General features: G+C 41.9%; 1 protein-coding gene across 3 annotated transcripts in view; it reads right to left on the minus strand.

Annotated features, from left to right (window-relative positions):
* Nucleotides 1-3,322: 3,322 nt before the first annotated feature.
* The window catches only part of SLC39A8 (solute carrier family 39 member 8), a 72,529-nt gene continuing 63,031 nt past the window's right edge, over nucleotides 3,323-12,820 (minus strand). For all 3 annotated transcript variants that reach the window (XM_045536644.1, XM_045536642.1, XM_045536643.1), the window contains exons 6-8: nucleotides 9,797-10,004; nucleotides 9,426-9,610; nucleotides 3,323-4,783 (exon numbers count right to left, since the gene is read on the minus strand). In XM_045536644.1, coding sequence (XP_045392600.1) covers nucleotides 4,634-4,783; nucleotides 9,426-9,610; nucleotides 9,797-10,004 — 543 coding nt within the window. In that variant the 3' untranslated portion in view covers nucleotides 3,323-4,633. The remainder of the gene's footprint in view (nucleotides 4,784-9,425; nucleotides 9,611-9,796; nucleotides 10,005-12,820) is intronic.

Consider the following 12,820-nt stretch of genomic DNA (forward strand, 5'->3'; position numbering starts at 1 on the left):
ATATGTTTCGTGACGATTCACAGTCTACTGTAAGGAAGGACTGTGACCTGTAAACATATCTCTTGAGAAAAATTCTCATAAAGCACAAACTATTCATTCATTAAGCATTTATAGAAATACGTCCATTCTTCTTTACTTGAAATACATCCATTCTATGTCTTTACTTGAAAATGAGTGATGCTTGATGCCTAAGGAAGCGTTGCCAGAGAGTCAGAGGCTTTATCTATTTTTACCTGCCAGCAGTGTGGTGGGTCCCCTTCCGGCTAGTCTCTCAGAATAGCCTAGGTATTCTTCTCAGTTTGAATAGTTAATCACACAAATTAATCCAACCCCATTCCATCCCATGACCTTAAGAACATTCACCGCGTGGCTTCTTAGCGCCTTTCGCCCCCATTCCCTCCACTTTGCCTTCACGTGGTGCCAACTCCACTCCCAGTTACTAGGTTTAGTGTCCTACTGTCTCCCGCACATTCACACGGGCACCTCGTCTTCCAGAGCAGGATATTTGCTGCTGATCAGTCACTGTCGCAAATGGGAACCAGCATGGTGCCCCAGCATGAGGATGAGGTGAGGCAGGCTCATTTGTTTACAAAGGGACTACTTACAAACATGCAGGTGGGCTGCAGGGAAACCACCGGTGACGGTGACGCTGCAGGAGCCGGGGGCTAAAAACACCAGAGCTTGTCCCACCCCTAGGCCAAAGGGACAGAGAGACATTCATCACCCGGAGCCAAGGAGAGGAACCCACAGACCGGCCTGGTCCGGGAGCTGCCGGGGGAGCCGGGCCCGAGCTAGGGGCAGGAAATTGAGGGGAAGCGTGTACATTTCAATAGGATGATCATGTGTCTGGTGGCTCTAATAATAAAAAAATGGGGTTTAGATTTTTCTATCCTTATATTTTTAATTTTATTTCATTTTTCTAGTAATTCCTTTGCATTGTATTTATAAAAGTACCGGCTGGTGACAAATTGAAAATCAGAAAAACCAGCTGGGCCTTCCCCGGAGAGTGTAAGAACGTCCTCCGCTGGCAAGGCCACCCGCGGCCACGCGGTGGGAACACGGTCGCGGGACCGACACCCTGTCCCCGCGCTCCCTTCCTGCGAGCTCTGGTGGGGGTCCCCGTCTGTGGCACCCACTGACGTCCAGGCCGTCAGCCTTTTGGGGCAAAAAGCAGGATACAGAGGGGTGGAAAGCAGAGCTCCATTCTGCACAGTTGAAAAGTGTATGTCCTCACCGTAGCCAACGCACGAAATCCCATCGGCACAGCGCGACGTCACTTTGGTCATACTTCCTGTGCCACTTGCTAATCTACTGCCTCTGAGCTCCGGAGTCGCCCTTCGCCACGTGCTCTGTCGCATGGACAGAAGTCCCGCAAGCGCCGCCCTTCGCAGTGTGCAGCGCGGGCCAAGCCGGCTGCAGGGGGGCGGCTGTCCCGCTGTCGCAGCCGTGTCCCCGCGGCGTGGGTGACAGGCTCTGGTCACGCTCCGCCCCAGCCACACGCCCGGACCGTGCCGTCCCCCTGCGACTTCTCAGCTGCAGCCAGGACTGGTAATAAAAATAGAGCCCACTTCACGGGGTTTTGGTAAGTACTAATTTTTTTTTTCTTTTTTTGAGACAGACTCTCACTCTGTTGCCCGGGCTAGAGTGAGTGTCCTGGGGTCAGCCTCGCTCACAGCAACCTCAGACTCCTGGGCTCAAGCGATCCTCCTGCCTCAGCCTCCCGAGTGGCTGGGACTACAGGCATGCGCCACCATGCCCGGCTAATTTTTTCTGTATATATTTTTAGCTGTCCAGATCATTTCTTTCTATTTTTAGTAGAGACGGGGTCTCGCTCTTGCTCAGGCTGGTCTCGAACTCCTGACCTCCAGCGATCCTCCCGCCTCGGCCTCCCAGAGCTAGGATTACAAGCGTGAGCCACCACGCCCGGCCATAAGTGCTAATTTTTGAAGTGTGTGTATACTCAGGACACTAACACACAGCTCTTACAGGGTGAGCTAGAAACAACTGATGTTATTCCTTACTGTCCTTTTAAACTTGCCTGGAAGAGAGGGACTGGGTACCCCTTCCAGCCCTGGAGGAAACCTGCCTGGCGCAGGGAGGGTTCTGACACGTGACTCTAGGGGAATATGAAATCCTACAGTCACTTTACGTCACAAACAGCCTCAAGTCAATTATTAAAGTGTCCAATCCACTCCCTCAGTCGGTACTTGAATCTGTATTCAAAGGTCAGACTTCAGAAAAGGAATCGTCCTCTTTTATCTCCGCTCCCCCTGTTTGCTAACCGGCTTTTGGCCCTTGCAGACTTACGTGCTGAGACAGAGGAGAGAAAAGAAGGGACAAAAAAGTTCCCACTTGACAGATACTGTAAAAATACGGTTTCACCTTCTCTGATGGGTACTTAAAGCCAAACTCTCTCTTTTTGGCACTTTTGGGGTTCTTCAGAGGGGCTCCCTGCAGTGATGCACCCTAGCTCTCCAACTGCCCCCCTGACTCACGGGAGAAAGGCGTGTCTGAGGATCAAAGGACCAGGCGTTCGGAGTTCCCAGCTCACCCGGCTGCCTCGGCTCACCTGACATCTGCCCGGCGCAGTCGCCGACTGTGCAACCGTACAGAAGCTGGAAGCCTCCAGTCTGGGAGGCCAAATGGCCCCAAGCAAAAGCTCTGTGCTTACCTAGCACAGAACAGCTACAGGAAAAACAATCCCCACCTGTGTCACAACTCACAGCCATGTGGAAGCAAAGTGTCATGGAGAAAGCAGCCGTAGTAGCATCACTGTTAGAGAACTTACTTATTACGGGGTTAAGAACCTCTTGTACCATAATGGACCTTGAATGAACACAGACGGAGTCTGGAAATCAAAACCCAAGTGAGACCTAAAGGAAGGTGATGCCACCCAGAGCGTGGAGGACAGCCCGGGTTAACGCCCCGGCGTGGGCCACCAGCGACGAGCCCCGTCGACACGCCTGCACTCGTGTCTCGTGGACTCACAGTGCGATTTTGCCTCTTCTCAACTAGTTCACTTTTTAAAAAAATTTAAGCTCCTAAAGAAACCCTTTTAGATGTGGTAACTCAGAAATACCCAAGTCAGTGGGGCCTTACTAAGCATCTACAGACCATTGTCACAATGCCAGTCGGGGACTGTCATCACAGTGGCTCTCACGCTGGCTGAGCTCAGCAAATGCCATGGACATGAACCTGGCAAAGTCGATTTACAGCCTGTACACCCCGCCCATCTCCTGTTTGTAGCTCTGCCCACCATCCCAGGTACACAGTGCTCACTCGAAAAAGAAACACACAACGTGAATAATGAATGACACGATCCTTGGTTTCAAAGGTGTTTACTATTTGGTCAAACAATAATTTTTTAATTATCAGTCATAAAGTGAAATATACATTAACATCCATGTAAAATACTCATCAGATCTGTGCTACTGCTGTGTGAAAACATTCTCTGATCTGTGGGAAAATGTAATTCCTGAGATCGTGGCTGGCTTTTGTCAAAACCATCTTCCTCACTGTCAAATCATCTGTCCTTAAGTGACGTGGGAGTGTGAATTGGGGTTAGGATGTTCAATTTTAGACCGAATTTCTATATCTGCTAAATGAGTAAACAGGTTCTATCTTTTAGAAAAGGTAGAAAAATAACCACGGTGTGCTAATTTTTTTCCAGGGTATACCATATGGAAAAATGCAGACTGAATACAAAAGAAGTCTTTTCTGAATGACTCTCAGTCACACAAAGGAACATATGTTTTCTAGTTAATCAGTCCTTGACATGCAGCAGTCCAGCTGTTGTTTTGCATTTATTAAAATATTCTCTGCTAAATAATTATGTTCATCTTCAAAAGTAAAATTACTTAAAATTACATTCAATTTCTTTCTCCAAACCAACATATTCTTCACCTTCACAAAGCAAACACATGGCACACCAAAACCGGGCTGTCACCAGCTTTCCATGATGTTCTTTTCATGGAGTCTGGTAGAGTTGACATGTAGAAAGAAGCCTCTCAGCCCCAAATTAGTAAGGCTCACAACACTTTGCTAATTTCCCGATTCATATTACTTTAGAGTGGCTTTCAAAACAACCCTACAAGTTCCTTAATTGAAATATGAAACAGCGCAAAAAGATGTGAGAAATCTTTCTCTCTTGAGCTCCTTAAAACCTTGGAATCCTTTATAATTAGTGTTGTATACGTTTTGATTCTCTTCCACATTGTGTAATACTTGCTCTAGAAAGCTCTGGAACAAATTAGTTGAATGAAAACCACTTGAAACTTTGATCCTACCATAGAGTTTTAAAGGCTCTCACAACATATCTGGTATCTTCTTCTGGGTCTAGGTGTCTAAGTGATTACATAAAGCGTGTCTTTTTTATCATGATATTAAATATGGGTGACACATCGGAAAATGGGTATTTACCAAAGACACCTAGGAATTTCAGATTGACACCAAAAACCTTCTGAAGCATTTTAACAACAAATAATGGCCTATTTCACAGACTTAAACCAATAATGAGTTTCCTTGACCTACGACTTAGAACAAAATTATCTTTTAACTAAATAAGATCAGCTTGAAATCTTCGGAGATGCTTTTATTACATGCCTTTCTTAACAACACCATCTTCCATCTCTGACTACTCCAAGTCGATTTCTCCAGCATACAAGGTGATGAGAAGAATGGCTGTGAACCCGGTTAGCATCCCAGCGTTCTGGATCATGAAGAACGTGAAATCAGTTTTTCTTCCAGTTATCTTTTCTCTCAGCATGTCGTTCATCTCTGGAAACTGGAAGACAGATGATATTGTTAGACACCTGTTGCCATCTTGTGGTGAAACACAAAACAGCCGTTGGTGGGCACACATCGGAGTTCCCGTGGGTTCGGTTCCAGACCACTGCAATATCGCAATACAGCAAATCACACCAGTAAGTTTGGTTTCCCAATGTATAGAAAAGATATACATTATACTATGCTGTAATCTATTAATACATAGAATGATGCCTAAAAAGTAATGTACATACACTGATTAAAAAATGCTTTATTGCTAAAAAATGCTAACAGTCATCTGAGACTTCAGTGAGTCATGATCTTTTAGCTGGTGGAGGGTCTTGCCTCGATGGACGCCGAGTGATCAAGGCGGTAGTTGCTGAAAATTAAAGTGACTGCGGCAATTTCTTAAAATAAGACAGCAACAAAGTTTGCCACATCAACTGACCCTTCTTTGCATGGAATATTTCTCTATAGCTGTTTGATAGTGTTTGAACTTCTTTCCAAACTGGAGTCAATCCTCTCAAACCCTGCCGCTGCTTTATCAACTAAGTTCATGTGACATTCTGAGTCCTTTGTTGTCATTTCCACAATGGTCACAGCATCTTCACCAGGACTAGATTCCATCTCAAGAAATCACTTTCTTTCCTCATCCATAAGAAGCAGCCCCTCATCCATTCAAGTTTCACCGTGAGACTACAGCAATTCAGCAACAGCTCTGGCTCCACTCCTGATTCTGGTTCTCTTGCTGTTTCTACCACACCTGCAGTGACTTCCTCCACCGAAGTCTTGAACCCCTCAAAGTCAAACATGGAGGTTGGAATCAACTTCTTCCAAACTCCTGTTAATGTTGATACTTTGACCTCCTCCTATGAAACATGAATGTTCTTAATGGCATCTAGAAGGTGAATTCTTTCCAGAAGGTTTTTAACTTACTTTGCTCAGATTCTTCAGAGGAATCACTATCTATGGCAGCTATGGCGTTAGGAAATATACTTCTTATAGAATAATTCTTGAAAGGCAAAATACTTCTTGGTCCACGGGCTGCAGAATGGATGCAGTGTTAGCAGGCACAAAGACAACCCTAATCTCTTTGTACATCTCCATCAGGCTACTGGGTAACCAGCTGCATTGTCAACGTCAGTAATATTTTGAAAGGCATCCTTTTTTTCTGAGCAGTAAGTCTCAATAGTGGGCTTAAAATACTCAGTAAACCACGCTGTAAACAGACGTGCTGTTGTCCAGGCTTTGTTGTTCCATTTCTAGAGCACAGGCAGAGTAGGTTTCACATATACCTTAAGGATCCTGAGATTTTTGGAGCAGTAAGCGAGCATGGGTTTCAAACTAAAGTCAACGGCTGCTTTTGCCCTTCACAAGAGTCAGCCTGTGTTTTGAAGATTTAAAGCCAGGCATTGACTTCTCCTCTCTAGCTATTAAAGGCCTAGAAGGCATCTTCTTCTAACAGAAGTCTGTCTCCCCTACATTGAAAATCTGTTGTGGAGTGTAGCCACCTTCACCAAGGATCCCAGCTAGATCTTCCAGATGACTCACCGCAGCTTCTCCACCAGCACTTGCTGCTTCATCTTGCACTTTTCTATTATGGAGACGGCTTCTTTCCTTAAACTTTATACACCAACCTCTGCCAGCTCCCAGCTTTTCTTCTGCAGCATCCTTGCCTATGTCAGCCTTCAGGGAACTGAAGAGAGTTGCTGTGGCTTAGGCTTGGCTTAAAGGAATGTTGTGGCTGGTTTCATCTTCTGTCCAGACCACTAAAACTTTCTCCAGGTCAGCAGTAAGGCTGTTCCACTTTCTTATCATCTGTGTGTTCCCTGCAATGGCACCTTTAATTCCCTTCCAGAATTTTCCCTTTGCATTCACAACTTGGCTAACTGTTTGGAGCAAGAGGCCCAGCTTTTGGCCTACTTTAGCTTTCAACGCACCTTCCTCTATAAGTCTAGTCATTTCTGGCTTTTGATTTAAAGTGAGAGATTGTGACTCTTCCTTCCACTTGAACAGTTGGAGGCCATTGCAGGGTTATTAATTTGCCTAATTTCAATACTGCTGTGTCTCAAAGAACAGGGAGGGAGACGAGGGAACAGCTGGTCGGTGGAGCAGTCAGAACACACGGGGGATATGTACTGACTCAGGCTGTTGTATTATGTGGGTGCAGCCCACGGTGCCCCCAGACAGTTCACAGTAGTAACATCAGAATCACTGATCGCAGAGCACCATAGCAGGTATAATAATAATAATGCAAAGGTTTGAAATATTGCGAGAATTACCAAAATGTGATACAGAGACAGGAAGGGAGCACAGGCTATTGGACAGACTTGCTTGTCACACGGCAGCCACAAACCTTCAGTTCGTAAAAAACACACTGTCCACAAAGCATGATAAAGCCAAGTGCAATAAAACAAGGCACTATCTGGATAATACCTTGTGATCATCTGGGAGGGGAGGTATGATGACTTATTTTAGGTGTTTAAAGGTTTCAGTATAGGCAGCTTAATAGGAATATCCGGCCCTTTCAGCCACCAACAAGAGTAAAAAGTACTGAAATACCTTCTCCAACCGAACCGAACAGTGGAATGGGATTTATCTCATTTTACGCATTGTCTCTCTCTCTCTCTCTCTCTCTCTCTCTCTCTCTCTCTCTCAATTCCTTGCTGTCTGTCCTCTGTCCACACCATTCTTTCAGGACCTTAAATGCATCCAGCCTCTTTCCTTCCTCAAAATATTCACACCTGCCACAACCTCTGCCTGAACTCTTCTCACTCCAGTTTTTCAGCGGACTAAATCTTTCAAGTTTCACCTTAAATCAGACCTTCCTGAAACACTTCCCTTAGCTTAGCCCCTCCTATTTATCTAGACTCCTCATCATCTCGGGTCATACATACTGCTTTTCCTTTTATTTCACAGCATTTTTTATTATTTGTAATTGGTTAGTCATCTGTCTGATTTTGTGTTTGTTCAATTTCCGGTCCCTTCTTTCTGGACAAAAGGCTCATGAATGCAAGAACTGGGCCTATTTTGCTCACGCCGGGGGCCCAGACCATACAGATTTCTAGGCCTGGTACAGAGACTCTATCAGCAGTAGCTGGGAAATAAATTTTTAAGAATAAGTATACCTTTAGTTCCTGATTTCTTCAGTTTGTTTCCTTCCCCTTGCTCTACCCTCACAAAATCAGAAGGTTCTTAAATTATACACTATTCTACGATTGGAGACTATAAGAGGCTCATTACAGTGAAAGCAACTAAAACCCTAAGTATTTTATGTAAATTCTACCCTTTTTCAGCAGATAATTTCACCTGAAAAGGTTACATAGGGAGACCAGTAAAGGCAGACTTTCAAAACACTCCAAGATGATGATATGTGTGTATATACATGCACGCTCCGACAGGGGCCCAGCACCCTCAGGCAGCCCGAGTGCCTGGCTGCAGGGCACGGCTGCTGGGACGAAATGGGCACACACTGTGAACCACTCTGAAAAAAGCAAAACTGCTGAAGTATATACTGCTTCACTTCTTAGTATTATTTCTTCAAACTAAACAAATCTAATAGATTCTGTTCTTACATCAGAGAAAGGAGAAGTGACCACCTAGAATAAAGATTCTGTGAGATATTAATTCTGTGACAAAAAATATAACTGTGGTGGTTCTAAGAGATGAAACCCTCACTCTTGTGTGAGTCTACATAGAACGATAAACAGAGCGAGGCAATTATAATTTGGAGCTAAGAAGACGGATGAAGGAAATCAAATTATTTAATTATACATTCAGTTCCAAATGCAAAAGGAATATTCCTTGACTTTCATCCACTATCACATTTTCATTTTCTAGAACGCTGTGATTCACTTGAAAATGCACAGTATGTTCTCTCCCTACACACACATGCACACGCGCACACACACACACACACACACACACGCACGCTCAGGAGTGCACAATAAATAAAGATATAGACATAAATATAGATATAAGTACATACCGACCCAAATAAATATTGTCAAATTATAATTTTATCGATTTTAGTGTACCAGTTTTAGTTTAACCCAAATGGCTATTGCTATTTAGGATTTTGAAATAACAAAATGCTATTTACCCTAATAAGCCTAACAAGTTATTCCTCTTCCAAATGTGACATCCCCACAAAAGAGTGGGGAAGGTCCTACAGCAACATACTATAATAAAAGGCAAAGTTTACTGACCACAAGGCAAAAAGAAACCTAGGGATTGGGTGCGGTGGCTCACGCCTGTAATCCCAGCACTTTGGGAGGCTGAGGCAGGAGGAACGCTTGAGGCCAGGAGTTTCAGACCAGCCTGGGCAACATAGCGAGACCTCGTGTCTACAAAAAATTTAAAGTTTTTTTAAAATTAAAAATAAATAAATAAGTAGAAAAATATCTCTACTTTGGCAAAAACAAATCATTTCACCCTCTATCAATAAAGTCATAGATTAAAGAATCAATGGGAATCACATTCAGATTATTATTGGTGTAAACCACTCAAGAAAAATGATCTGTTGAAACAGGAATGTTTTAAATTTCAACAGAAAGGCCTTCCACATTGGAGAGCAGAAGGCTGCCCTTATTCAACTCTGAACCCAGATGCTCATTTCTAAATTTTAAATAAAAACAAAATAAAAATTTAAAATTTCTTACCATATCTGCCAGAGAAATATAAAGGAACATGCCTCCAGCAAGTGCAAATATAATATTTGGAGCAAAATTGTTGCCCACCAAGATGCCAAAAGCTAGCCCGACATAGCAGGAACACGCAGACAGGAAGTTGAACAACAAGGCTTGCCGAGTGCTCATCCCTGCACTGAGTAGAATCACAAAGTCCCCTGGAAGAAGAAAATATCAAGTGAATAGATTTTTTTTTTAATTTTTGGATGAGACCAAAGATAATCGTCAATGTCCAACAAGGGCTTCTTCACTTGGGTGCATCAGCAGGATTGTCACCTGAAATGGCACATCCCGCTGAAACCGAGCGGTAACCTGACTTGAACAAGAGAAGCCAAGCCCCTTACCTAACTCGTGAGGAAACTCCTCACACAGGATTGCTATGGAGGTGCTGAGTCCCTGCAGAAGAGACAGGGTGCAGGAGGCCCCAATGGCCAGGCCATCGATGAAATTGTGGAGGGCATCACTGAGTGTTATCATCCAGGCAATTGTCCCTATATCTGACAGTTTGGGCCCCTTCAAACAGGTACATGAACTTGACTCACTTTTTCCATCCTGTAAAATAGCAGAAAAATCAATCAGCATGATTAGCAACATTCCTTGAAAGTCTAAGACATGCAGAAGAGTAGGATAAGGGTCGTGTCTTGGGAGAGACAAATTATTCCAGCAGAAAGGGTTTCATAGGAGATAGCAATCCCTAATAATACAATAGAGCAAAGAAAACTTACAGTAGAGAGAAAGGGAATTAATCCATTGGCACACCTTGAACAAGCCACTTGCAAACATCTTACTTTAGTTTCTCCTTAAAACAATCATTTTGATTTATATGAACAACTTCTTACTACAGCCTTACTAAAAGGTAATAAATAGATAGTACCCTAAAGATTTGACTTATACACATACTTTAAAATAAAGGAAGTCATCCAAAGACTAAATTTATAGTCTTTTCCATGTTACAATTTAAATATGAAGCCCACAATTAGAGCATGATGGCATCAGGAACATTTATTCTAGTCCCTCCCTCCCATGCCACTGCATGACTGGAGGCAAATTATCACAGTCAGCTTCTTCAACTGCGAATGAGGAGAATGCACAAAATGATCCATTTGTTTTCAACAACTTATCGATTTCCATTCTGCTTCAGGTACTGTGGTGGGTGTTTATGCTGTTGCAGCATGGTCTCTACCAGCTCTAAATTTCAATTATTTTAACAAATTTCATGAAATGTAATTGGAGCAGGCTTGCCTTGACACCGACACTTCTTTCCATTTTGAAACAACAGTAAAAATAGAAAATCCTGTGATGGACCCTTTGTAGGAATTTAGATTTCCACAAAATTCACAAACTTGTACAACATCAAACAAGAAATGCAAACTAAAGCACTTTCCAGAAGTTGTAGAGCAAGATAATGAAATGAAAATTCATTTTCAAGTAGGAAAGCAATTTGCAATTAACTGGAGAACATTTTATTCCTAATTCTCCTCCTCTCACCTCTACCTAAGCAGCTAATCGACGTATTTATTGAACATCTGTAATTTGTAAAACACTGTGCTGAATATTATGGAAAATACATGCAAGTGGAAAACACAGCTTGTATCTTTAAGAAGTGTATTTTGGAGAACCAAGATGTAAAGTATATGGGTGACTTTTTACAAAAGACATGTAATACACATTCAATGCTTCTTTTGGAGCAATCATCTAATAGTTTTTTACATTTACTCCAATATCACTTCATTCGTCAAAACACTGTGGGGACCAACAGTTTTAGAACTGACTTTAGATCTTCCAATACATCTTTTCACTGTTCCCATGAGTGGCAAATCTGCATCTTTGGGAGATGTTTCTTGTTTGTAGCCACAGCCAAAAGTCATTTGTTAGTACTAGTCATCATCACCATCACTGTTGATGTGGTTATAACAGAAATAGTAATAGCAAAGGCATATGGCATTTATAATGTTCTAGGCACTGCTCTAAGTATTTCAGATATTTCATTCATTCATAATAATTCTATGAGAAAAGTACCATTATTATCATCATTTTATAGTTGAGGATATTAAAGCACAAAATGGTTGGTGAACTTCCCAGAGATGCAAAGGAAATAAGTGAGCTTTTTTTAGTAAAAGTGTTTTATTACTCTAAACTTATAGGGACAGGGATTCTTGTTTGTAATAGGATCTGAAGGCAATTCACAAGGAAGACTCCCCTTCTTCTCAAAAAAACTCTTTTAAATATTTTAAGTAAAGTTGGAATAAGTATATAATCTCCTTTTTTTAAAGAAGCAAATCTTATATGCATAAAAAGAATTCCATTTTATCTTAAAATGTCATCTTTTTACTTTATAGATATATCTGAAATGCACAACATAATAAAAATCATAATCTAGTACATGTCAAATGGGTTGCTTGGGTAAAAAATGTCCCAGAACACTGACAATATGATCTTGTATCTAGAAAACCCCAAAGACACCACCAAGAGATTCCTGGAATTGAGAAATAAATTCAGCAAAGTCTCAGGTTACAAAAAATCAGTAGCATTCCTATCCACCAATAACAGTCAAGCTGACAGTCAAATCAAAGGCTCAATACCATTCATAATAGCTACAAGAAAAATAAAATACCTACGAATTACTTAACCAAGTAAGTGAAAGACCTCTACGAAGAGAACTATGAAACACTGAGAAAAAAAATCACAGATGACACAAACAAATGAAAAACGTATCATGCTCATGGATTGGTAGAATCAACATTGTTAAAAGATCCATACTACCCAAAGTGATCTACAGATTCAATGAAATCCCCATCAAAATACCAACATCATATTTCACAGATCTAGAAAAAATTAATTCTATGCTTCATTTGGAACCAGAAATGAGCCTGAATAGACAAACAATATTAAGCAAAAACAACAAAGCTGGAGGCATCATGTTACCAGACTTCAAATTATACTACATGGCTGTAGTAACCAAAACAGTATGGTATTGGCACAAAAGTAAAGACATAGACCAATGGAGCAGAACAGAGAACACAGATATAAAACCATCCACATATAGCAAATTAATCTTTGACAAAGCAGACAACAATATACACTAGGGAACAGAATTCCTATTCAATAAATGGTGCTGGGAGAATTGGATAGCTACATGCAGAAGAATGAAACAGGACCTCTCTTTCTGACCATTCACAAAAATATATTGAAGATGGATAAAAGACTTAAATGTAAGGCATGAAACCATAAGAATTCTAGAAGAAAATGTAGAAAAAAACTCTTCTAGGTATCAGTCTAGCAAAGAATTTGTGAAAAAGACCCCAATGGCAATCACAGCAACAACAAAAATAAATAAGTGAGACTTGATTAAATTAAAAAGCTTCTTC

Source organism: Lemur catta, chromosome 24 (genome assembly GCF_020740605.2).
Source record: "Lemur catta isolate mLemCat1 chromosome 24, mLemCat1.pri, whole genome shotgun sequence".
Taxonomy (NCBI): Eukaryota; Metazoa; Chordata; class Mammalia; order Primates; family Lemuridae; genus Lemur; species Lemur catta.